The sequence below is a fragment of the Pseudophryne corroboree genome, chromosome 4 (genome assembly GCF_028390025.1).
Source record: "Pseudophryne corroboree isolate aPseCor3 chromosome 4, aPseCor3.hap2, whole genome shotgun sequence".
Taxonomy (NCBI): domain Eukaryota; kingdom Metazoa; phylum Chordata; class Amphibia; order Anura; family Myobatrachidae; genus Pseudophryne; species Pseudophryne corroboree.
Window position 1 is genome coordinate 741,454,248 of NC_086447.1, and position 27,905 is coordinate 741,482,152.

Genomic DNA, 27,905 nt, shown 5'->3' on the forward strand with positions numbered 1-27,905 from the left:
TGACGGAGTCCCAGCATCCACTAGGACGTCAGAGAAATTCTTTTTAGCAATCCAATATTTTTTCCTGTTAGATTGGGGCTTCCGTCAGTTGTCACACCAGCCAATTTTTCCCACTCCACTCCAAGTTTGGACACACACTGATTTACAGCCTCCAATAAATCCTTTCCAGTTGTTGTATCTTTCATGGACTGCATTGATGCCAGTTCTTCTGTAATATCAAAATTTTCATTGATACCTCGAATGAAAATCATCAACTGGGCTGTGTCTTTGACATCACAACTTTCATCCAGTGCTAACGCAAAATATGACATATTGTTGACTTTCTTTTTTAATTGCAGTTCCATATTCTCGGATATGTCCTCGATGCGCCTCACAACAGTTCGCCGTGACAAGCTAATATTTTCAAACATTTTTTTCTTGTCTGGGCACAATATTGCAGCAGAGTCAACCATACATTCCTTTATAAATTCTCCTTCAGTGAACGGCTTACTGTTCTTGGCGATTTTGTGTGCTATTAAATAGCTCACCTTTGTAATTCCATCCTGTGCAGATGACAATTTTGTGAAAAATGTTTGCTCTTTTTGGATTCGAGCAACCATCTCATTGGCTTTCTCCAATTTGTCTTCAGCAGATACATTTTTATACTTCAAAGCATGCTTTGTCTCGAAATGGCGATTTAAATTATATTCTTTGAATACTGCCACGGATTCCTTACAAACTAAGCACACTGCTTTTTCACCAACAAGGAAAAAAAAAAATTTAGGAGTCCATTCTTTGTTGAATTTTCTGCATTCACCGTCTATCTTTCTTTTCTTTGTGAAACTCATTTCTTAGTCTGTTGATTTTAAATCAAAATCAAAATTTAGGCAATAAATATAAACAAGACTCACACAGTGGTGCGCATTACTGACATCTGTATGATGTTTTTATGTTCTCCGATGTTTGTATGGCTTTCCTCCCACACCACAAAAATATACTGGGAGGTGTTGCGGAATTCATACTGTAAGCGTCAAAAGGGAGGGGACTGATATGAATGACAAATATTTGTAGGAGTAAGTCCTGGGCTGCGCAGAGACTGCACAAAGTAGATTTTTGCAGCTCTGCGTACACATACGATCGCACACTTGCATAGGCGAATTTACACTCCCCCTGGGGGCGGCGACTACCCGAACGCAGGACAGCAAAATTAGCAGTACAGTGATCAAGTCTGCTTCAGCCCCTTAATCAGCAGTTGCAGCAAAATGCAAATGCAACCAACTTAAAATAAGACCCGTTATAGGGCCTAAGTCAGACACGATCACTGCTGTGCATTTTTGCACAGCAGACGATCGGGTTTGAACTGTGCATACACTGCAATGTGCAGGCACGTCAGTCTGCAGCGCCGGGATGGTGCGAACAAAGCGATCGCACAGGCGATCGCAAGCCGAATGACAGGAAGAGGACGTTTGTGGATGGCAATTGACCGTTTTAGAGGAGTGTCCGGAAAAACGCAGGAGGCACCAGGCATTTCGAGGGAGGAGGGTTTCTGACGTCAGCTTCGGCCCCGATCATCGCAGCGGCTGAGTAAGTCCTGGGCTGCGCAGAGACTGCACAAATTTCTGTTTGTATTGCTCTCTTGCACATGCGATCGCACCCCTGCACAGCGATTACCCCCTCCTCCTGTAGGCGGCGACTACCTGATCGCAGCAGTGCAAAAATCGCCTGCTAGCGATCAGGTCTCAATAAGGCCCATAGTTATGTATATAACTATAAAAACATAGTATATATAACTATAAAAACACACACCACAATACAATATACATTACGTAGAATACATATTTTTTTTTACAGGCACAATACATATGTCCAAAAAACACAGTAATCCAGTAATAAATAAATAAAAATCAAGGGGCTGAAAACAAACAGCACCCTGTGTACTGCTGCAGCCTCTACCCCCCCCCCCCCCCCCCCCCCGCCCTCTCCCCTGGACCCATATAGCAGTCTAGCCTCCCCTCTCTCCTCAACCTATATGGCAGTCCCTACCCCCCTTTCCCCACCCTCCCCTAAACCTATATAGCAGTCCTTACCCTCCCCTCCCCTAAACCCATATAACCGTTTTTAACTCCCCTCCCCTGAACTTATATGGCAGCTTTATCCAGGATAGGGGGTTTACCTATTTGTCAGTTGCAGACGATCCCCGCTGTCTGATGATCCGCGCTGCTGCTGCCGCCGCTTCTCCTCACTGGCCGCTGCTTCTTCTCCCCGCTGGCCGCCGTTTCTTCTCCCCACTGGCCTCCGCTTGTGCTCCCCACTGGCCGCTTCTGCTCCGAGTCCCCACTGCAGTGCCCGCCCAGCGCCGCCCCCCGTGACGCCCAGCGCATGATAGAGGAAATCCCGGTCAGCTGACCCTGTGACGTGACCGGGATTTCCTCAGCGGCGCCGCGTCTGAGAGCAGTGTAATGACAAGCGGCCTGTCGGGCCTCTTGTCATTGCACTCTGGTGGGGCACAGCGGGCCAGGCAGGATCAGTCCGCGGGCCGCATCCGGCCCGCGGGCCGCATGTTGCCCACCCCTAGCCTATACTGTATAAAGGGAAGTTTTCCAACATTAAATTATCTTCAGGTAATCTTTTGACTGTGCGATCATCACTGAACTTCTCTTGTGCCTCAAAACCTCTACTGGCCGTCTACATGGGACACATAATTGCCGCCTGCAGGAACCTTTCCATGTATGCAGAGCAGAGCATACATCTGGTGCCTTGCTCATCTATCTCTTTAATAGGATTAACCGAGCCAGGGCAGTCGGACTTAATCCCCTGCTGTATTGTTCTCTGTATTGTATTGCAGCTGAGAACAATAGATGAAAGGTGCATGCTAATAAGCTGTGGTGCACCTAGGTGTAGCAGAGTAATGCCAATGTTATTTATAAATATAATATATAACACTCCCAGCACTACAAATGTGTTAAATATACAGTAGTGCCCCAGTTTATATATGCCTCACTGGTGATGTAGCTGTATCTGGGGGCCCCACAGTGTGTGGGGGGCCCTGGGCAACTAGCCCAGTTGCCTTGTTGTTAATCCGGCTCTGTGGGGGGTATATTAGCAGGCAGGGTTCAATATTCTCAGACTGGAGACCTTACATTCTGCCCTGGTAATATAGTTTTCTGTAAAATATGTAGAGCATTGGCCTGCTATGTACCCCAAAGTAACTTTACTTACCTAAACCATCACTCACTCACCTCTCTCTGTAGAAGCTGGCATCTCTTAGAAGTAGTGGCTAACTCATGGCAGGTCAGATTCATGCCCTCGAGCCCAGAGCTCTCACAGGTCTGTGGTGTCAGAAACAGTCCTCATTGTGGAATCCATTTAGATCCTGTATGCTGTGACTGGTAAATGACATTCAGTGGCAGAAGAAGCCCTGTCTGGGTTCCCTACTGTTCCCAAACACATTTTTAATTCAAAAGGTTGGTACAGATGCGTTCTTATACACCTAGCATCAATACGCCAGGCAGCGCGCGACGACAGGCGCTAGCAAGCCACGCTGAGTGGTGTAGAGTCTTTTTTTACGCGAATGTGCAACTTCATTGCAAAGTGATACTACAAAACCACTTCCTGAAACTAATTAGTTTGACATGCGACATTTGTATATCTGTGTGCAACTGGGTCTGAATCTGTATATAAAGGACAGTGGACATGGCATGAAAAAAAAGCCATGGCCGCTGCATGGTAGCACTTCGTAGAGATTCAGATTCAGGATCACAGCTAGGCACAAGCGAACCTAGTGCGCCAAGAAGGGATGTTTGACGCAACTGCAGAAATAGCGTATGAAGACATGTCTGCAGCAGATTATATGCCAATTCTCAGTAGGGGATGCAGTTAACATACCGCCTGTCGGGATCCCGGCATTCAGGATACCGACACCGGAATTCTGACAGAGGGGGAAATGCCGGAGGTCAGATTTACGACCGCAGCCTGGTATTCCCACTTGTGTGGTGGGTGCACCTGAGTGGGAATATAACTCGCCAACCGACCTAAAGCGTCGCAAGCGCAGCGAGCACCTAAGAGGACTCGCTTCCGGGATTCTGGATGACTGGATGCTTCTGTCTGTATAGTGACAGCCGGCATCCCGTCTTCCGGTCTCCCTTATGTATTCCCTCAGTAGACAGTGTGTTAGTTGAGAATGAGTGCCCATTTCTCCAGAGGGCAGCAGGAGGTTACTAAACGAATGCGCGCCCCAAGCCACTTCCCCCCACTTTACTGCACTTTAATTGCCATTAATTCATGAATTATTAGTACTTTAACTACATAGATCGTTTGGCATACAAATTCTAAGTGCTATTATTTCACATTTTCTTGTGATTGACAGGTGCACAGAGGAGGGAACCAGAGTACACATCCCAGTGAGGAGGGAACTGAGGATGAGGAAGAAGCTGCAGCAGAAGATAATACTGTCAGCAAGGAGAGGTAATCTGAAGGGCCCTACACACTGTGCCAATGTCGGCGTGGACCCGGCGGGTGGGGTGCCGGCATCGACAAGTGCATACATACTTGCCGTTACAACCGAGACAGGCAGCGACGGCGGGGGGAACGACAGCCATGCTGCATCGGCGTTAACGAGGACCCTCCCTCATCCGTTCACAGTTTGGACGAGGGAGGGGGTCATTAACGATGCGCGAAAGCGCGCATCGTTAACGACATCTAGTGTACGCACTGGATGAGATTGTGAAAGATCTCGCTCAGGTCCGCCATTCTGAGCAAGAGCTTTCAAAATCTCGTCTAGTGTGTATGGGGCTTAAGTGCTGTAGTTACTGTTAATTTTAGAGTTCCTGTTTTATACTTTCAATAACCTTGCAGTATATAGCTTTACTTATACTGCCATGATCAAGTATTATGTACATATCAGTGGTGTATCTATAAAGGGTGCAGTGCACACACACTGCACCCATTCTGGCATCCATCTATACTCACCTTTCTGGCATCCATCCATACTCACCATTCTGGCATCCATCGGTGGGCTCCTTCCTCTCCCATAACCGGCAGTGCCGCTGTTAGTGGCGCAACCTTTTTTCGCAGTGCTCAGTGCGCTAACAGCAGTGCTGCCGGCCACGGGAGAGGAGGGGACTTACACACGGAGACTGCACACGGGTCACCTCCTCTCTAGATCAGATCAGGATGTTGACTCTCTCCAAAGAGACTTAACTAAACTGGGGGTTTGGGCAGAAAATTGGAGTATGAGGTTTAATATAGATAAATGTGAAGTTATGCATATTGGGATCAAAAACAAACAGGCAATCTATACATTGAATATGGTAATTCTTGGAAAATCAGTACTGGAGATGGATTTGGGGGTGATCATTGACAGTAGACTTAGCAGTAGTTCGCAATGTCAAGATGCTGCAGTTAATGCCAATAGGGTGTTAGCATGCATAAAGAGGGGAATAGAGACTAGGGATGGAAGTGTAATCCTGCCACTGTATAAATCATTGGCACGACCACATCTAGAATACTGTGCACAGTTCTGGGCTCCTCACTATAAAAAATATATAGTAGTACTAGAAAAGGTTCAGAGAAGAGCTACAAAATTGATTAAAGGCTTAGAGTCATTGGGTTATGAGGAAAGTCTATTTAGGTTGGATATGTTTACACTAGAAAAAAGGCGTCTAAGAGGGGACATGATTAATATCTTCAAATACATCAAGGGACAATGGGCCTAATTCTGAGTTGATCGCAGCAGCAAATTTGTTAGCAGTTGGGCAAAACCATGTGCACTGCAGGGGGACAGATGTAACATGTGCAGAGAGAGTTAGATGTGGGTGGGGTGTATTCAAACTGAAATCTAAACTGCAGTGTAAAAATAAAGCAGCCAGTATTTACCCTGCACAGAAACGACATAACCCACCCAAATCTAACTCTCTCTGCACATGTTACATCTGCCCCCCCCCCTGCAGTGCACATGGTTTTGCCCAATTGCTAACAAACTTGCTGCTGCGATCAACTCAGAATTACCCCCAATATAAGGAACTTTCAGGCGGCTTATTTATCGAGAGAGCCGTACACAGGACACGCGGTCACCCTCTAAGGTTAGAGGAGAGGAAGTTTAACACCAACCGTAGGAACGGTTTCTTCACAGTGCGAGCAGTAAGATTATGGAATTCACTGCCAGCGAAAGTTGTAATGTCTGACTCAATTGAGGTGTTTAAGAAAGGATTAGACAAATTTTTAGCTGAACATAACATCCAAGGATATAATCTGTAAAGAAAAAAAAAAAAGATGTAATACAGTATATACTGTAGCTCTATAGGTTGAACTCGATGGACAATTGTCTTTTTTCAACCTCAACAACTATGTAACTATGTATGTAACTGGCCTATTTACCTCAAAAGAACACACCTGAGGGATGAGAGGAATTATTGGTAAAGGTCAGACAAAATTTAAACCCCGGAGAACAACAGAGATCATTAGATTCCATTGTTTTTTATCAACCTGAAACACTTTCTTCTGTTCTGTTGTTTGCTCGTAATGCTGGAAGTTTGTATGTACTGTGTAGAAAACAGAAATCCTTCCCACACACTGTCCGTGCTATAAGGGATATTGGGAATCTGATAATGGTGAGTCATTGGACAGGCTTGCAGTTACATACAATAAAATGCCCTATCAACATGTCAATGTAATCTGACTATATTATAATCCGTGTCTGTGGTATTTTGTAGTTGCTCCATACCAGAATAGATTATTTTGTTTAAGAAACCCCTGGGAAATGTTCTGGGAATTGCAAATCTAAGATATATATTTCTCCTTCATCCACTAGGGGCCACTGGAGTGTAGTTACAATGGGGAATAGTAGGCAGTAAATGGGAGCTGGCACTTTAAAATTCTCACACTGTGGCTAGCTCCTCCCCTACTATCTCCCCTCCAAGCCAGTCTTAGTTTAGTGCCCGATGTGAGCTGGTTCACTTGGGTTTAGCTAAAGAAATTTTTATTTTTTCTTTATTATTTTATTTTTCTTTCACACACGCACAGACTGGCAGCTCTGCCACTGCCAGTCTGCACCGTGGGAGCTGCCGGCGGGGTCCCATCGCAGCTGCGTGCGGCTCGGGATGGGCCCCGGCTGAGGGAGACACTGAGCTCTCCTGAGTTGGCGGACACCGCTGCGTGCGGCGCGTGTCGGGGCCGCTCCACCAGCAGGCGGACACCGCTGCGCGCGGTGCTTGTCGGGGCCGCTCTGTCGACCAGTGTAACACCGCTAAGTGCGACGTGTATCGGGAAGGACAGCGGTGAGTACAATCTCTCCCCTCTCCCCCCCCCCCCCCCCCTCCTTCCATGATTTATTATTTTACACTGTCTGTTTTTAATGTTTGCATATGTGACCCCCTATACCGGAGCGTATAAAGGGCGCATTTGGGGTTTTAGATGGGAGCTTCAGCCCGCTCTGTAAGCGGGCTCAGCGATCTCCACGATCTCCTCTCCCCGGCCGCAGTATACAGGCAGCCGGTTATGCAGAGCTTATTTTTACACAAAATAAAAAAGTTTGAATTGGGCGCCAATAGTGGAGGGGGCGGAGCTAACTCCCGCTCCGTTCGGCGCTAAACACTCTCCAGATACAGGCACTTCCCGCTTCATGTGCAGCGGGTTTCATTTTTGAAATTGGCGCCGGAGCGGGGGGGCGGAGCTAACTCCCGCGCTGTAGGCTCAGCGCTCTCCGTCCCCCGGCCGCGGCAGCTGCAGCAGCGCGTACAAGTTCCCGGCCGCCCCAGCAGCGCGTTCAAGTCCCCGGCCTCTCCAGCAGCGCGTACTCCGGCTGCTCCAGTGCCTCCGCTCCCCGGCTGCTCCAGTACCTCCGCTCCCCGGCCGCTCCAGCACATTTAAAAGGTGAGGCTGATATTCCCGCTTTGCTCAGCGGGCTCCTGGCGGCGGCTCCCAGCGCTCATTGTCACAGAGGGGGATTTTAGTTTTCTGTGCAGGGAGATAAGATATTGGGTATATCTCACTTTGGCAGCCATTCCTTCCTGCAGGAGAGTCCTCTGCCCGGCATTCCATACAGGCTGTAGATCAGGGAGCCTGCTATATAACAGGAGCTGGAGATCAGCTCATTAAGGATTTAAATCTAGTGTGCAATAACAGTTATTCACACAGTATTTATCTACCCTGTTGGGTGTTTGTTTGTGTATATAGATATTTGTATGTGTGCGGGTGTATGTATATATGTGTATATATATATATTTAGATATATATGCATACAATGCCAGATATAGGGGGGTAAAACAAACCACTTCCGCAATGTTTTATAACAACAAAATGCCCCGCCTTGCCACATAACACTTTCCCCCATCTCTTCTCGCAGGCTGGCCACCATTTTGAAAAGCCAGCGGAACCTCCGAAAACATCTGGTGCACCTTAATTAGCAGTACGCTACATACAGGGCGGGGTGTTGCCTTCCCTTTATTATTCCTTGGTGTCACTGGGTACTAATGCTTTTGGCAATTTGGGGAATGTGTATATATGACAGTGTGGCTCAGCACACTAATCCCCTAAACACCCAACCACGGAGGCCTGGGTTCAAGTACCACAACAGATACTTTTAGCGTTGCGGCTCAGTACGCTAGTAGCGGGTATCTCAACAGGGGGACCGGGGTTTTGAATCCCAACAGAGCACAGATAGCTCAGTCAGTAGAACAGCGCAGCGCTACGGGTTCACTAGAAAGTTTATATGGAATTGTGTAGGTCTCTACACATTATAGTGCAGACCTTACATAGCGCTGTGTTTATTTAACCCACCTTTTCTCCTTTCGTTTGTCTCACCTGGGATAGTCAAAGAATTCCCTCTTAGGTGTGAAGTATGCGGTGGAGCCATCTGCTTAGCCCTCCACGCACCTGCAGGACACTCCTGTTGGAACAGCTCAGATTACGCAGGTAATGTCACTATTAACAGAGACCTTGTACGTCATTTCACCTCTCCAGGTTTCTAAAAGAACCTTGCTAGCCTCCCAGATTACACAGTGGAAAGGCCCCTCTGGGAGGAGGCGAGAGATGCCCAGGATACAGTGGATGTCTGTTTTCGGTGCAATCTCAACCAGTGTCTCAGAATATCCAGGTGCATTATACAGCGGTTCGTCTGATACTGCAGGTAAAGAAGGCGGACACGTCAGGTCCATCAGGGTTCGGCGCCGATGACGAAATGGTCCAGTTTCGGATGAGCTGGACAGGCTCCGGTAGGCGGCTTGCAGGCACCCGCATACACAATTTCAGGTATAAAACAATGTTTGTTTTCCTATCTTTTCCCCGCAGACGGAGGGAAATGGTATCAGAACCTCTCCAGGGTTTACCCCTCGATGTATCACCGGTCCAACAAGCTGCCGTTTTCCTGAGACAACATTGCTCAGGTATCCATCGAAGACACATATACGACAGCAGGGTTCTACCTTGTCCGGAACAGGTAGGTTGTGGACCAATTATCCTCTAGGTTACAGGATATTTCGCATCAGGATCAACTGTTATTTTGGTACAGGTCAGAATCACGATTCTGCTTTATCTTCTTTGGAGGTCTCCACGTCTGCAGACTCGGAATCTGCATTTCTCTAACGTCCTAAGTGGATGCTGGGGACTCCGTAAGGACCATGGGGAATAGCGGCTCCGCAGGAGACTGGGCACATCCAAAGAAAGCTTTAGGACTAACTGGTGTGCACTGGCTCCTCCCCCTATGACCCTCCTCCAAGCCTCAGTTAGATTTCTGTGCCCGACGAGAAGAGTGCACACTAGGGGCTCTCCTGAGCTTCTTAGTGAAAGTTTTAGTTTAGGTTTGTTATTTTCAGTGAGACCTGCTGGCAACAGGCTCACTGCATCGAGGGACTAAGGGGAGAAGAAGCGAACTCACCTGCGTGCAGAGTGGATTGGGCTTCTTGGCTACTGGACATTAGCTCCAGAGGGACGATCACAGGCCCAGCCTGGATGGGTCCCGGAGCCGCGCCGCCGGCCCCCTTACAGAGCCAGAAGAGCGAAGAGGTCCGGAAAATCGGCGGCAGAAGACGTTCCTGTCTTCAATAAGGTAGCGCACAGCACTGCAGCTGTGCGCCATTGCTCTCAGCACACTTCATACTCCGGTCACTGAGGGTGCAGGGCGCTGGGAGGGGCGCCCTGAGACGCAATAAAACATGATAAAAATACCTTACATGGCAAAAAATACATCACATATAGCTCCTGGGCCATATGGATGCATTTAACCCCTGCCAGAATATACAGAAAAACGGGAGATAAGGCCGCCGAAAAGGGGGCGGAGCCTATCTCCTCAGCACACTGGCGCCATTTTCCCTCACAGCTCAGTTGGAGGGAAGCTCCCTGGCTCTTCCCTGCAGTCACTACACTACAGAAAGGGTTAAAAAAAGAGAGGGGGGCACTAATTAGGCGCAGTATTAAAACATACAGCAGCTATAAGGGGAAAAACACTTATATAAGGTTATCCCTGTATATATATATATATATATATATATATAGCGCTCTGGTGTGTGCTGGCATACTCTCCCTCTGTCTCCCCAAAGGGCTAGTGGGGTCCTGTCCTCTATCAGAGCATTCCCTGTGTGTGTGCTGTGTGTCGGTACGTTTGTGTCGACATGTATGAGGAGAAAAATGATGTGGAGACGGAGCAGAGTGTCTGTAACAGTGATGTCACCACCTAGGGGGTCGACACCTGAGTGGATGTACTGTTGAAAATTACGTGACAGTGTCAGCTCTGTATAAAAAAAAAAACAGTGGTTGACATGAGACAGCCGGCTACTCAGCTTGTGCCTGTCCAGACGTCTCATAGGCCGTCAGGGGCTCTAAAGCGCCCGTTACCTCAGATGGCAGATACAGACGCCGACACGGATACTGACTCCTGTGTCGACAGTGAAGAGACAACCGTGATTTCCAGTAGGGCCATACGTTACATGATTAGGACAATGGAAAATGTTTTATACATTTCTGATAATACGAGTACCACCAAAAAGGAGTATTATGTTCGGTGAGGGAAAAACTACCTGTAGTTTTCCTGAATCTGAGAAATAAAATGAGGTGTGTGATGATGCGTGGGTTTCCCCCCCGATAACAATTGATAATTTCTTAAAAAGTATTGGCTGTATACCCTTTCCCGCCAGAGGTTAGGGTGCGTTGGGAAACACCCCCTAGGGGGGGGATAAGGCGCTCACACGCTTGTAAGAACAAGGGCTCTACCCTCTCATGAGATGGCCGCCCTTAAGGATCCTGCTGATAGAAAGCAGGAGGGTATCCAAAAATGTATTTACACACATACTGGTGTTATACTGCGACCAGCAATCGCCTCAGCCTGGAGGTGCAGTGCTGGGTTGGCATGGTCGGATTCCCTGACTGGAAATATTGATATCCTAGATAAGGATAGTATATTATTGCCTATAGAGCATTTAAAAGATGCATTTCTATATATGCATGATGCACAGCGGAATATTTGCCGACTGGCATCAAGTATAAGTGCGTTGTCCAATTCTACCAGTAAAATGGTCAGGTGATGCGGATTCCAAACGGCATTTGGAAGTATTGCCTTTGAAAGGGGACATTTGGGGTCGGTCTTTTAGACCTGGTGGCCACGGCAACAACTGGGAAATCCACATTTGTACCCCAGGTCGCCTCTCAAAATAAGACGCCGTATTATCAGGCGCAGTCCTTTGTTGGCAAGCGGACAAAAGGTTCCTCTTTTCTGCTCGTGACAGAGGGAGAGGATAAAGGCTGAAGAGATTACCCAGTTCCCAGGAACAGAAACCCTTTCCCGCCTCTGCAAAGCCCTCAGTATGACGCTAGGGCCTTACAAGCTCAGGCACGGTGGGGGCCCGTTCTCAATGAATTTCAGTGCGCAGTGGGCTCACTCGCAAGTAGACCCCTGGATCCTTCAGGTAATATCTCAAGGGTACATATTGGAATTCGAGACGTCTCCCCCTCGCCGTTTCCAAAAGTCGGCTTTACCGACGTCTCCCTCTGACAGGGAGGCAGTTTTGGAAGCCATTCACAAGCTGTATTCCCAGCAGGTGATAATCAAGGTACCCCTCCTGCAACAGGGAACGGGGTATTATTCCACACTATTGTGGTACCGAAGCCAGACGGCTCGGTGAGACCGATTCTAAATCTAAAATCTAAAATCTTTGAACACTTACATACAGAGGTTCAAATTCAAGATTGAGTCACTCAGAGCAGTGATTGCGAACCTGGAAGAAGGGGACTACATGATGTCTCGGGACATCAAGGATGCTTACCTTCATGTCAAAATTTACCCTTCTCACCAAGGGTACCTCAGGTTATGGTACAGAACTGTCACTATCAGTTCAGACGCTGCCGTAGGGATGGTCCACGGCACCCCGGGTCTTTACCAAGGTAATGGCCGAAATGATATCCCTTCGAAGGAAGGGAATTTTAGTTATCCCTTACTTGGACGATTCCCTGATAAGGGTAAGATCCAGGGAACAGTTGGAAGTCGGTGTAGCACTATCTCAGGTAGTTTTGCGGCAGCACGATTGGATTCTCAATATTCCAAAATCGCAGCTGGTTCCGACGACTTGTCTTCTGTTTCCTAGGGATGTTCCTGGACACAGTCCAGAAAAAAAAAAAAGGTGTTTCTCCCGGAAGAGAAAGCCAGGGAGTTATCCGAGCTAGTCAGGAACCTCCTAAAACCGAACCAAGTCTCAGTGCATCAATGCACAAGGGTTCTGGGTAAAAATGGTGGCTTCCTACGAAGCAATCCCATTCGTTAGATTCCACGCAAGAACTTTCCAGTGGAACCTACTGGACAAATGGTCCGGGTCGCATTTTCAGATGCATCAGCGGATAACCCTGTCACCAAGGACAAGGGTATCCATCCTGTGGTGGTTGCAGAGTGCTCATCTTCTAGAGGGCCGCAGATTCGGCATTCAGGACTGGGTCCTGGTGACCACGGATGCCAGCCTGCGAGGCTGGGGAGCAGTCACACAGGGAAGGAATATCCAGGGCTTAGGGTCAAGCCTGGATACATCACTTCACATAAATATCCTGAAGCTAAGGGCCATTTACAATGCTCTAAGCTTAGCAAGACCTCTGCTTCAAGGTCAGCCGGTGTTGATCCAGTCGGACAACATCATGGCAGTCACCCACGTAAACAGACAGGGTGGCACAAGAAGCAGGAGGGCAATGGCAGAAGCTGCAGGGATTCTTCGCTGGGCGGAAAATCATGTGATAGCACTGTCAACAGTATTCATTCCGGGAGTGGACAACTGGGAAGCAGACTTCCTCAGCACGACCTCCACCCGGGAGAGTGGGGACTTCACCCAGAAGTCGTCCACATGATTAAAAAACTCGACAGGTATTGCGCCAGGTCAAGAGACCCTCAGGCAATAGTTGTAGACGCTCTGGTAACACCGTGGGTGTACCAGTCAGTGTATGTGTTCCCTCCTCTGCCTCTCATACCCCAGATACTGAGATTGATAAGATGGAGAGGAGAAAGCACTATATTCGTGGCTCCGGATTGGCCAAGAAGGACTTGGTAACCGGAACTTCAAGAGATGCTCACGGAGGATCCGTGGCCTCTACCTCTGAGAAGGGACCTGCTCCAGCAAGGACCCTGTCTGTTCCAAGACTTACCGCGGCTACGTTTGACGGCATGCCGGTTGAACACCGGATCCTGAAGGAAAAAAGGCATTCCGGATGAAGTCATCCATATCCTGATCTAAAGCCTGGAAGGATGTAACCGCAAAAACATTATCACCGCAATTGGCGAAAATATGTTGCGTAGTGCGAGGCCAGTAAGGCCCGACGGAGGAAATTCAACTGGGTTGATTCCTACATTTCCTGCAAACAGGAGTGTCTATGGGCCTGAAATTGGGGTCCATTAAGGTTCAGATTTCGGCCCTGTCAATTTTCTTCCAAAAAAGAACTAGCTTCAGTCCCTGAAGTTTAGACGTTTGTAAAAGGGGTACTGCATATACAGCCTCCTTTTGTGCCTCCAGTGGCAATTTGGGATCTCAATGTAGTTTGGGTTCCAAAAGTCACATTGGTTTGAACCACTTAAATCTGTGGAGTTAAAATATCTCACATGGAAAGTGGTCATGCTGTTGGCCCTGGCCTGGGCCAGGCGCGTGTCAGAATTGGCGGCTTTATCCTGTAAAAGCCCTTATCTGATTTTCCATTCGGACAGGGCGGAATTGAGGACTCGTCCTCAGTTTCTCCCTAAGGTGGTTTCAGCGTTTTCACCTGAACCAACCTATTGTGGTGCCTGCGGCTACTAGGGACTTGGAGGAATCCAAGTTGCTGGATGTTGTCAGGGCCCTGAAAATATGTTTCCAGGACGGCTGGAGTCAGGAAATCTGACTCGCTGTTTATCCTGTATGCACCCAACAAGCTGGGTGCTCCTGCTTCTAAGCAGACTATTGCTCGTTGGATTTGTAGTACAATTCAGCTTGCACATTCTGTGGCAGGCCTGCCACAGCTAAAATCTGTAAAAGCCCGTTCCACAAGGAAAGTGGGCTCATCTTGGGCGGCTGCCCGAGGGGTCTCGGCTTTACAACTTTGCCGAGCAGCTACTTGGTCAGGGGCAAACACGTTTGCTAAATTCTACAAATTTGATACCCTGGCTGAGGAGGACCTGGAGTTCTCTCATTCGGTGCTGCAGAGTCATCCGCACTCTCCCGCCTGTTTGGGAGCTTTGGTATAATCCCCATGGTCCTTACGGAGTCCCCAGCATCCACTTAGGACGTTAGAGAAAATAAGAATTTACTTACCGATAATTCTATTTCTCATAGTCCGTAGTGGATGCTGGGCGCCCATCCCAAGTGCGGATTGTCTGCAATACTTGTACATAGTTATTGTTACAAAAATCGGGTTATTATTGTTGGGAGCCATCTTTTCAGAGGCTCCTCTGTTATCATACTGTTAACTGGGTTCAGATCACAAGTTATACGGTGTGATTGGTGTGGCTGGTATGAGTCTTACCCGGGATTCAAAATCCTTCCTTATTGTGTACGCTCGTCCGGGCACAGTATCCTAACTGAGGCTTGGAGGAGGGTCATAGGGGGAGGAGCCAGTGCACACCAGTTAGTCCTAAAGCTTTCTTTGGATGTGCCCAGTCTCCTGCGGAGCCGCTATTCCCCATGGTCCTTATGGAGTCCCCAGCATCCACTACGGACTATGAGAAATAGAATTATCGGTAAGTAAATTCTTATTTTTCGCTTGGGCTGTCTTAACCAGACGACCTCCTGTCTTAACCAGACGACCTCTGGGGCTGCGACAGTGACAGGTGAACATGAAATCCTACGGGGCAGATGGTTCAGGGGAAGGAACTTTCTGCAGGAATTCTTGAACCATTGGAGGTAAGTCCACTTTCTTTCTCCTACTGCTGCCCCAGCTTCAGGACAGACCCTTACCGGTTTTTCCTCTAGATCTTTCCGTGCCTTTCAAGCTTTCGGCTCCACACACGATATCTATGTCGCCAGCGGATCTCAGGTGACAGGCTGAAGCAGCGGTTCAACATCCTCGGTCCAGTCCGAGTTTAGGTCATCCTATACACTCACTACAGGTCAAACCTTCCTACCAGCTGGAGGGTCCCAGGGTAGGCACATGTTGGTGGTCCTACGGGGAGTACTGAGAAGGATTGGGCGGTTACAGACTAGATTTTGCAGTACAACCGTTTCAGGAGTCAAGAGAGTCATACTGCAGGTGGCACTCCATATGCTTCTAACCGCAAAGGATGTTGATCCCTGTTTCTCAGATATCCTTTGAATCGGGACAGTACTCAGGCCTTTGTTTTCTGTTCACGTTCCGAAGCCAGTTGGCTCGGCCAGGCCTATTCTGGCCTTACAATCCTTTCAGTCTGTGATTGCTAGTTTTGAACAAGAAAGGGGGTTTTACGTGTCCCTTGTCTTCAGGGATGCCTGTTTACTGATTTCCGTTGGACGGGCTTTTCTCAGAGTCGCATTACAGGATTCTCATTTTCACTGTCAGTCCTTTCCTTTCGGTCTCTCTTCCGCTCCCACAGGGTTCAGGAAGATCACACAATAACTGTTTTTCGAGGACAGTAGGTGACGTTGGTTCCCTAATGGGACAATCTACTGCTACTATCCCACTCTGTACATTAGGTGGCTTCTGAATATCCGGAGGATCCAGGAGCTTCTGGTTCGACACAGATCAAATCTATGCTCCTCGTAGACTTTTCTCAACACGGTTCGTCAGAGGATTTTTCCTTCCTCGGCACCAGGTACTCTATTCCTTCAATCAAGTTGCGACGCAATGAGTGGTCGCCTACATTCCCCTCTGAGCGGGGGAGAACAATCTTCTTTCCAGGCCATGCCACCAGGTCAGACTCCCGGGTGAGGGAACATTCCCCGGAGTTTTGTCAGCTGGTCCGCTGTTGGCGGAGATTTCGGATCGACCTCAGGGCGTTCCGACTGACTCTTTAACCCTTTACTACTCTCGGACGTGAGCTCTGGCGGCAGTAGCCGAGGAGGCCCTCAGGGCTCCGGGGAGTTTTCTGGTTACTCTATCCTGCCTCCTTTTCTATTTCTACCTCATTTTCTGTAACACAGGAGGGAATTATGTGTGCTAGTCCTCTCGGTGGCGCTGATTGGGCCACGCATGACTTGAAGATACAGATACACCTGTTGTCAGTAGAGGAGCCTGGGCTCCTACCTCGACTGGACTGTCTACTTCAACTGGGTCCTTTTCTTTGTTCAATCTTGCACTTGTTTCGTTTAACCGGGTGACTGTTCACGAGACCTCAAAAGGGAGGAGTTCCCTAGTTCGGTTAGACCTACTGGGCACCGATTTCAGAAGTCTGTTACCTCTTCTCGCTTTTGCCACTTTTGGAAAACTTTATGGGACATAATAAGGATAAAAGGGGTTTTCCCCTTCTTTCAGTTACCATTCATCTTTGGTTTCTCTGGGAAGTTTGGCTCCGCTGCGCTTCAGACCACAATGACCGGAATTTTAGCTTTCTGCCTTTTTCGGTTTTCTTCCAAAAGAGATTAGTCTAGCGGCCGTAAGTTCGGCCTCTTTTTCAGGGAGTACTCTATTGGCAACTCCCCCGGCTGAGCTTCGGCCTCAGCAGTCGTTTCTTCCAGAGGGGATATCCATTTTTCATATAAATCTGACACTAGTGTTTTTCGGTCCTCTTTGAAGGCTTGTCAGGGCTCGCCGACTCTCTACAGAGGTCTTCGGCTATTCGACGAAGTGTTTTTCTTCTTTGTCTCTGTACGTTGCTCCCGTGCCGGGGTCCCAGCATACGCTGGGCCGTTGGATACATCTGACCATCAGACAGTCTTCTTGGCAGTTGCTAGGGAGCCTCTGGTTTCCATTTCAGCGCACTTTACGTGCGTTGTAAGACCTTCGTGGGCGGCTGCCCGTGGGGTCTCCATGAATACTTTGTCGGGCGGCTACTTGGTCAGACCGACATTCGTTTTGTCAAATTCTACAAGTTTGACACTTTTGCGGCCTCTGCATCACAGTTTGGCCGCGCAGTTTTACAGGACACTCAGCTCTCTCCCACCCGTTTTTGGGAGCTCTGGGACGTCCCCATTGTAACTACACTCCAGTGGCCCCTAGTGGATGAAGGAGAAATCAGGATTTTGGTACTTACCGATAAATCCCTTTCTCCGATTCCACAGGGGCCACTGGACGCCCGCCCAGCGCTGTTTCTCCTTGTTTTTTGCTTAAAGGTTTGCAGATCACCATATGACTGCTTGTTGAGTTCAGGCTAGCCTGGTTTTTTGTCAGGTTCTGTTCCAGGTTCAGTTTGGGTTATCCTGGTTTACAGGGCGTCATTAACCTCCTCTACCTTAAGGTTTGTTTATTCCATCTCTCATCGGGCACAGTTTTACGTAGACTGGCTTGGAGGGGAGATAGTAGGGGAGGAGCTAGCCACAGTGTGAGAATTTTAAAGTGCCAGCTCCCATTTACTGCCTACTATTCCCCATTGTAACTACACTCCAGTGGCCCCTGTGGAATCGGAGAAAGGGATTTATCGGTAAGTACCAAAATCCTGATATACCACATAATTGGTTGGTGCATAGAGGATCTCAAGGTCCTGGGAGGAGATGTATTAAACCTTGGAGAAAGACAAAGTATCAACCAAGCAGATCCTGTCATTTTTCAAACACAGTCTGTTAAATTGCAGTTAGAAACGAACTGGTTGGTACTTTATCTCTGTCCACTTTATCTTTCTCCGAAACTTAGGACATAGACCCCTTAATTTTGTGGGTGATGTCATCTATATAGCACTCTTTCTCCAAACAGGACTCAAGCCGCTTTGCAGACGTCAAAAACAATGCACGTAATATAGAATACTAATACAGCAATACACAAGCCACACAGACATGAATGAAAACATAGAACGCATAGAGTAAGCATAATGCAGGATTAGTGTAGCTATATTGGGTAATAACTTCCATGGGCTGTGTATTCCACCCTCACAAGGTACCAGGTGAGGCAGCCATTTTGGGCGCACTGCATAGGATTACCCTGGGTGGTATAGTCTACTCCTAGAAGAGATGACACAAAATGGGGGTTGGTGCAGCATCGTAACGCTCAGAGTAGGGTCCCAACAAAACTATCAGGTCCATGTATTTGCCACTTATTGGAGGTCAGAATAATTTTGAATTGCACAGAATGTTCTGAATTTTTTTTCGCCATATACACAGATAATTAATGTGAGACTTCACTGTACGGAACTTGTGGCTAATTGAATCTATCCCTTAGTATGATATGTTAAGAACATAGGTCACAATGCAGAGGAGACGTCTATCGGCTTACGCCTTTAGGGGGTCATTCCGAGTTGATCGCTAGCTGCCGTTGTTCGCTGCGTAGCGATCAGTGAAAAAAAAGGCTAATCTGTGCATGCGTATGCACCGCAATGCGTACGCGTGTTGTACGGGTACGAAGTCCTTTGTGGTTCTGCACTGGCTCTAGGGATGATTCCATTCGCACAGCTGAACGCAAGGAGATTGACAGGAAGTGGGAGTTTCTGGGTGTCAACTGACCGTTTTCTGGGAGTGTTTGGAAAAATGCAGGCGTGGCCGGGCATTTGCTGGGCGGGTATCTGACGTCATTACCATGTCACTCATCGCAGCAATCATTGCACAGGATAAGTAACTACAGGACTGGTCTTGTTTTGCACAAAATGTGTTTGCAGGCGCTCTGCTGCACAGGCGTTCTCACTCCTGCAAAGCGAAAATACACTCCCGTGGGCGGCGACTATGCATTTGCACAGCTGCTAAAAACTGCTAGAGAGCGATAACTCGGAATGACCCCCTTAGTCACTTCTAATATTGTATCTATTCAGAGTACAGGGATCATTATCTTGTATGTTATTAACAGGAGTTTACATATATATACGCATCAACATCAGTTGGGTATTATATTATGACTAAGGTATATTACCATTAATCACTAATGTTCTTCTATCTCCCTTCTAACTGACATGCCGTCTTCTCAATGCATGTGTCTCTAACGTCCTAGTGGATGCTGGGAACTCCGAAAGGACCATGGGGGATAGCGGCTCTGCAGGAGTCTGGGCACAACTAAAAGAATGCTTTTAGTTGTGCCTAAAGCTTTTAGACTACCTGGTGTGCACTGGCTCCTCCCACTATGACCCTCCTCCAAGCCTCAGTTAGATTTTTGTGCCCGGCCGAGCTGGATGCACACTAGGGGCTCTTCTGAGCTCTTAGAAGAAAGTATATTTTAGGTTTTTTATTTTACAGTGAGACCTGCTGGCAACAGGCTCACTGCAACGAGGGACTAAGGGGAGAAGAAGCGAACCTACCTGCTTGCAGCTAGCTTGGGCTTCTTAGGCTACTGGACACCATTAGCTTAAATCTAATGTCCACTAAGGCCATTCGCTGCATGATTGAGGCAATGAAAGAGATGTTACACATTTCAGATTTAAACCCAGGTACCACAAAAAAGGGTATTATGTTTGGGGAGAAAAAACTACCCGTAGTTTTTCCCCCATCTGAATAATTAAATGAAGTGTGTGAAGAAGCGTGGGCTTTCCCTGATAAAAGATTGATAATCTCAAAAAAATTACTAATGGCGTTCCCTTTCCCGCCAGAGGATAGGGCACGTTGGGAAACACCTCCTAGGGTGGATAAAGCGCTCACACGTTTGTCTAAAAAGGTGGCACTTCCGTCTCCGGATACGGCCGCCCTGAAGGAGCCTGCGGATAGAAAACAGGAGGCGATCCTGAAGTCTATATATACACACACAGGCATTATACTTAGGCCAGCTATTGCGTCAGCATGGATGTGCAGTGCTGCCGCTGCGTGGTCAGATTCCCTGTCAGAAAATATTGACACCCTTGACAGGGACACTATTCTGCTAACCATAGAGCATATAAAAGACTCAGTCTTGTACATGAGAGATGCACAGAGGGAGATCTGCCGGCTGGCATCTAAAATAAGTGCATTGTCCATTTCTGCTAGGAGAGGCTTATGGACCCGGCAGTGGACAGGGGATGCAGATTCCAAAAGGCACATGGAAGTTTTGCCTTATAAGGGTGAGGAGTTATTCGGGGATGGTCTCTCGGACCTCGTTTCCACACAGCTGGGAAGTCAGCATTTTTACCCCATGTTCCCTCACAGCCTAAAAAAGCGCCGTTTTATCAGGTACAGTCCTTTCGGACCCAGAAAAACAGGCGAGGAAAAGGCGGGTCCTTTCTGTCCAGAGGCAGAGGTAGGGGAAAAAGGCTGCAACAAACAGCTAGTTCCCAGGAGCAAAAGTCCTCCCCCGCTTCTTCCAAGTCCGCCGCATGACGGTGGGGCTCCACAGGCGGAGCCAGGTACGGTGGGGGGCCGCCTCCAAAATTTCAGCGATCAGTGGGCTCGCTCACAGGTGGATCCCTGGATCTTTCAAGTAGCATCTCAGGGGTACAAGCTGGAATTCGAGGCGTCTCCCCCCCGCCGTTTCCTCAAATCAGCCTTGCCAGCAACTCCCTCGGACAGGGAGGCTGTGCTAGAGGCAATTCACAAGCTGTATTCCCAGCGCGTGATAGTCAAGGTGCCCCTACTTCAACAAGGACGGGGTTACTATTCCACACTGTTTGTGGTACCGAAACCGGACGGTTCGGTGAGACCCATTTTAAATTTGAAATCCTTGAACACATACATAAAAAAATTCAAGTTCAAGATGGAATCGCTCAGGGCGGTTATTGCAAGTCTAGATGAGGGGGATTACATGGTATCCCTGGACATCAAGGATGCTTACCTGCATGTCCCCATTTACCATCCTCACCAGGAGTACCTCAGATTTGCGGTACAGAATTGCCATTACCAATTCCAGACGCTGCCGTTTGGTCTGTCCACGGCACCGGGGGTGTTTACCAAGGTAATGGCGGAAATGATGATACTCCTTCGAAAAAAGGGAGTTTTAATTATCCCATACTTGGACGATCTGCTAATAAAGGCGAGATCCAAGGAGCAGTTGTTGGTAGGAGTAGCACTATCTCAGGAGGTGCTTCACCAGCACGGTTGGATTCTAAATATTCCAAAGTCACAGCTGGTTCCGACGACACGTCTACTGTTCCTGGGAATGATTCAGGACACAGTCCAGAAAAAAGTGTTTCTTCCAGAGGAAAAAGCCATGGAGCTGTCGTCTCTAGTCAGAAACCTCCTGAAACCAAAACAGGTGTCGGTGCATCACTACACGCGAGTCCTGGGAAAGATGGTGGCTTCTTACGAAGCAATTCCTTTCGGCAGGTTCCATGCCAGAATCTTTCAGTGGGACCTGTTGGACCAATGGTCCGGATCGCATCTTCAGATGCATCGGCTAATAACCCTGTCTCCAAGAACCAGGGTGTCTCTGCTGTGGTGGCTGCAGAGTGCTCATCTTCTAGAGGGCCGCAGATTCGGCATACAGGACTGGGTCCTGGTGACCACGGATGCCAGCCTTCGAGGCTGGGGGGCAGTCACACAGGGAAGAAACTTCCAAGGATTATGGTCGAGTCAGGAGACTTCCCTACACATAAATATTCTAGAACTGAGGGCCATTTACAATGCCCTAAGTCAGGCAAAACCCCTGCTTCTACACCAGCCGGTACTGATCCAGTCAGACAACATCACGGCGGTCGCCCATGTAAACCGACAGGGCGGCACAAGAAGCAGGACGGCAATGGCAGAAGCCACAAGGATTCTCCGATGGGCGGAAAATCATGTGCTAGCACTGTCAATAGTGTTCATTCCGGGAGTGGACAACTGGGAAGCAGACTTCCTCAGCAGGCACGACCTCCACCCGGGAGAGTGGGGACTTCATCCAGAAGTCTTTCAAATGATTGTAAACCAGTGGGAAAAACAACAGGTGGACATGATGGCGTCCCGCCTAAACAAAAAACTAGAGAGATATTGCGCCAGGTCAAGGGACCCGCAGGCGATAGCGGTGGACGCTCTAGTGACACCGTAGGTGTACCAGTCGGTTTATGTGTTCCCTCCTCTGCCTCTCATACCAAAGGTACTGAGAATAATAAGAAAACGAGGAGTAAGGACAATACTCGTGGTTCCGGATTGGCCAAGTAGAGCGTGGTTCCCGGAACTTCAAGAGATGATCTCAGAGGACCCATGGCCTCTGCCGCTCAGACAGGACCTGCTGCAGCAGGGGCCCTGTCTGTTCCAAGACTTACCGCGGCTGCGTTTGACGGCATGGCGGTTGAACACCGGATCGTAAAGGAAAAGGGCATTCCGGAGGATGTCATTCCTACGCTGATTAAAGCCAGGAAAGATGTAACTGTAAAGCATTATCACCGCATATGGCGGAAATATGTTGCTTGGTGTGAGGCCAATAAGGCCCCAACAGAGGAATTTCAGCTAGGTCGATTTCTGCACTTCCTACAGGCAGGAGTGACTATGGGCCTAAAATTAGGCTCCATTAAGGTGCAGATATCGGCTCTGTCGATTTTCTTCCAAAAAGAACTAGCTTCACTACCTGAAGTTCAGACATTTGTAAAAGGAGTGCTGCATATTCAGCCCCCTTTTGTGCCTCTAGTGGCACCCTGGGATCTCAACGTGGTGTTGAATTTCCTAAAATCACATTGGTTTGAGCCACTAAAGACCGTGGATCTAAAATATCTCACGTAGAAAGTGGTCATGTTATTGGCCTTGGCTTCGGCCAGGCGTGTATCAGAATTGGCGGCTTTGTCATTTAAAAGCCCTTATCTGATTTTCCATATGGATAGGGCAGAATTGAGGACTCGTCCCCAGTTTCTCCCTAAGGTGGTATCAGCTTTTCACTTGAACCAACCTATTGTAGTGCCTGCGGCTACTAGCGACTTGGCGGATTCCAAGTTGCTGGACGTAGTCAGGGCCTTGAAAATGTATGTTTCCAGGATGGCTGGAGTCAGGAAAACTGACTCGCTATTTATCCTGTATGCACCCAACAAACTGGGTGCTCCTGCTTCTAAGCAGACTATTGCTCGCTGGATTTGTAGCACAATTCAGCTGGCGCATTCTGCGGCTGGACTGCCGCATCCTAAATCAGTTAAAGCCCATTCTACAAGGAAGGTGGGCTCATCTTGGGCGGCTGCCCGAGGGGTCTCGGCTTTACAACTTTGCCGAGCTGCTACTTGGTCAGGGGCAAACACGTTTGCAAAATTCTACAAATTTGATACCCTGGCTGAGGAGGACCTTGAGTTCTCTCATTCGGTGCTGCAGAGTCATCCGCACTCTCCCGCCCGTTTGGGAGCTTTGGTATAATCCCCATGGTCCTTTCGGAGTTCCCAGCATCCACTAGGACGTTAGAGAAAATAAGATTTTACTCACCGGTAAATCTATTTCTCGTAGTCCGTAGTGGATGCTGGGCACCCGTCCCAAGTGCGGATTGTCTGCAATAATTGTACATAGTTATTGTTCACTAACGGGTTATTGTTATGAGCCATCTGTTGAGAGGCTCAGTCATGTTTCATACTGTTAACTGGATATGGTATCACGTGTTATACGGTGTGATTGGTGTGGCTGGTATGAGTCTTACCCGGGATTCAAAATCCTTCCTTATTGTGTCAGCTCTCCGGGCACAGTATCCTAACTGAGGCTTGGAGGAGGGTCATAGTGGGAGGAGCCAGTGCACACCAGGTAGTCTAAAAGCTTTCTTTTAGTTGTGCCCAGACTCCTGCAGAGCCGCTATCCCCCATGGTCCTTTCGGAGTTCCCAGCATCCACTACGGACTACGAGAAATAGATTTACCGGTGAGTAAAATCTTATTTTTGATTTCATAGTCGTTTTTTTGTTTATTCAAATTTTGTGTTAATATTAGACCTGCGGAGGACACAATTTCCCAGTTGAGTTCTTCTAAGAAGATCCAAGAGGTAGGTAAAATGGAACGTTAATAGCCCTTGCATTCATGTATTATAATTGACATGGGGCCTAATTCAGACTTGATCGTAGATGTGTGAGAGAACGCACACCTACAATCAATTTCATTGAGATGCGGGGGGTTGCCTAGCAAATGGCAAATCTGCCCCGCATGTCAAATCCCCCCCTCACCCCCCCCCCCCCCCCCCCCCACACACACACACACGTGAAGGCAAATGGCTACTCGCCATGTAACGGGTCACAGCGGCTGCGTGTGACGTCACGCAGCCACCGCGGCCCGCCCCACCAATGGTCCCTGTTGTACGGACCGCACCCCTAAAAAGGAGCATCGACGCCCACAAAATGTGGTGTCAACCCCCGTTCCCGCCCCCTCTCCAGGTCTTAAACTGCGTTCTAAAGAGAACACAGTATTGGACCTAGCACATGCGCGTACCGGCGTAGATGTGCCGAAATCGCTTCATAACGATTTTTGCACATTAGTGTAAGGGTCTGAATCGGCCCCGGTTATCAGCAGTACAGATTTCGTACATTTTTGTTTTGCTCTTCAGATGACTACCACTGACGCACTGACTACTATGGGCACAATCCCTACTGGGTTCCGGGCATCAACTCTCGCACAGCTATTGGATAAAGGTAGGAATGATACAGCGATGCTCTGCTGATTACAGGTTGTCTGTGGGTTCCTTTATGTAATCTGCAAACACCCATCACTGGTCTGTTCATCTTACTGACAGATTTGTTGACATAAGGTTAAAGGATACAAATATCTGAAACCTGACATGAAGGTATTCTGCAGCTGGCCACACGCGATGCGATAACCAGCGATATTCAGCACTTGGTTAAATATTGCTGCGTGTGTACATGTACACTGTGTGCACAGTGAGTACAGTACACATTTGGAGTATTATCGAGGATGTTGGAAAATGCATTTGGAAGATAACCGCTATCAGCCTGTGTGTGCTGTTAGCACTGACGGACACCAGTGATGCCCAAAGTGGTCAGTGAATTGTGACTCGCTACATTGGACTAGTAACAGTATTTATGCATTCAATGTCTCAGACATACAATTAGGCCCCCATTTATCAAGCCTTGGAGAGTGATAAATACTACGGTGACAAACTACCAACCAATCTGCTCCTAACTTTCATGCTACAGGCTGTGCTTGAAAAATGACAGTTTGGGGCTGATTTGCTGGCACTTTATCACTGTGCTAATTATATATCTCCTAAAGGCTTGATGAATCTGGGCCTTAGTGTATTAAAGTGGCCACTCAGGTAGAGATTTGGTGACCAGATTAGCTGGTGACTGTACTGTGTGTGGCACCGTTCTATCTACTGAAAAATGTAGTTTACTTGGAGTGGATTGGAAATTGGTTCAACTGATGATCTCCATCTGCATTTATATAAGAACAGTGCGGAGAAGCAAGGTGTAGAACTTATCACATAGGCCCAGGGCCAGACTACCCATCTGGCTCTTCTGGCAAATACCAGAAGGGTCGATGGCCTGATGGGCCAGTCGGGCCTAAAAGCTGCGCCAAGCAGCTGTGCTTGGCCACACGATACACAGGGAGACAGGGGTTGGTCGGCCAGCTTCGCCCCCCAGTGCTCTGGTCAGCCATCCGGCATACAGAGAGACGGGAGCGTGCTGCGAGGCCAGGCTCTCGTGACTTGTGACCATGCCCCTTTAGATGTGGCCACGCCCCCTGGTGTGTGCACGTACACAGTACAATGCCAGGGCTGTTTTATAGCCCCGGTCCGTCGCTGCTGTAAGCCTGTGTCCAGGTAGTCTTGCTGCACAATATTGATTTTCAGCTGATTAATAGGGCACATATATGCATTCAGACTACTGTATATAGAGTGATAAAAGTCTATAATATTCATGATCATTTTAGTATTTCCCCTATAAGATGATTCACAATTTTATATAATATACTAAGTTGCCTCAGGGACAGTGACCCGTCGGGCTGGTGGAGGAGGTCATGTGACTGTCGGCCAGCTGACCGGCGGTCACATGAATACCACCCGTAGTAACTTATACTTATCCCCTCCACAAGATGTCCAGTGGGCAAGCAATGCATTTTAATCACTTCTCAAGGGAAGTGTCCTTATGTAATGTACTGTTCTGTAGATTTAGTATAAGGAAACTATTTCTACCTCTGGCGCAGAAGTTAAGTAGGCACCCTTCATGCCAAATACAGGTACCATGGTGCAGCTCTCGCCCTCCCCTAGTTACAGCCCTGCCATAATGGTGCAGGAAGGTAGTACTTAGTGTGTTTCATTCAACACTTTTATGTAGTAAATTGTCATCTTACCAGTGAACAATTAATTTTGCCTTCATAGTTCATATCTGAAAATGTCAATTTTGGGGCTTATTTGTTTTCTAGCTATTTAGTCTATATAGTACACTAGTCTGCAGAGAAGCTTTGAGTCCACTGTGATAAGAACGAGAACAAAGTACAAAGGTGTAGCTACACTTTAACTAGTTTTGCTTTTTTATACCCATGTGTGAGCACAAAGAAAGATTGACAGAGCTCCAATTCACATCTATAAAAGAAGACACTGGTGTCTAGTGTGGGCTCATAGGTGATATTGCTCAGTTTGCTACAACACACAGGGGTACATTCAATTGCAGTCGAAAACTGCCGTCCGTCGAAAAGACGTCAGTTTTCGACTTTTTAAGGTCAAATCCTGATTCGACCTATTCAGAGCTTTTCGGCAAGTCGAGGCATTCGACTTGTCGAAAAGCACGTGGATCGACGGAATAGCTGCCGATCCACGTGTTGATGTCGAAAACGGGGCCAGATCCGACAGGTTTTGTCGGAATAAGATGGACCCGGAGGTGGCGAGGGGGGGGGGGAGAGCCGCAGGGAGACATGGGGACAGCCGGCGGGCATACAGGAGATCAGCGCTATGATCAGCGCTGCAGCTGGATGTCACTCACCCGCCCGACCTCACGGCAGCTTCCACCCGGCTCCAGCACGCTGTTGGAGCCGGGTGGAAGCTGCCGTAAGGTCGGGCGGGTGAGTGACATCCTGCTGCAGCATCCTGTATGCCCGCCGGCTGTCCCCCCGCGGCTCGCCCCCCTTCTGCTCCTCTGAGTCCCATCTTAATTCGACTTGAAAAAATCGAATTAAGATGGGGATTGAATAGGGGTTGTCGGATCCATTCCGACAAATACATGTCAGAATGGATCCGACTTTAATTGAATATACCCCACGGTGGCGCTGACGGGGTTGGGGGAGTAGGTACTCTTTACCCTGGGGGCCCGGTGGGGACCCAGGTCCTGCTACCCCCATACCTCCCCTTCCCCATTGCAGACAGCGGGCAGGCAGGGAGAGAGGACAAACTACTGCTGGGCTAGGGAGAGAGGCAGCAGCAACCAGCCTCTCTCCTTTGTACTGTGATGGGCAGTAGGGGAGGCGATAGCACCTGTCCCCTGCCGCCCGCCAAATCTAACATAGGCACCCAAAGTGTACCCCCCCCCCCCCCTCCCGGTCAGCACATGCGGCAACGCATAATGAATATTCTATAATATTTTATAAAGAGGGAGTCTGGCCAAACCTTCCACATTGGCCACATGTCCTCTCATTACTGGAGCCCGGTATAGCTGTTGGCACCCTTG

At 48.4% G+C, this 27,905-nt stretch overlaps 1 protein-coding gene across 2 annotated transcripts in view; it reads left to right on the top strand.

The window, feature by feature from the left end:
* The window catches only part of NPHP1 (nephrocystin 1), a 271,740-nt gene that overhangs the window by 178,612 nt on the left and 65,223 nt on the right, over window positions 1-27,905 (top strand). For both annotated transcript variants that reach the window (XM_063918125.1, XM_063918126.1), the window contains exons 8-10: window positions 4,346-4,443; window positions 24,226-24,277; window positions 24,833-24,917. In XM_063918125.1, the coding sequence (XP_063774195.1) occupies window positions 4,346-4,443; window positions 24,226-24,277; window positions 24,833-24,917 (235 nt within the window). The remainder of the gene's footprint in view (window positions 1-4,345; window positions 4,444-24,225; window positions 24,278-24,832; window positions 24,918-27,905) is intronic.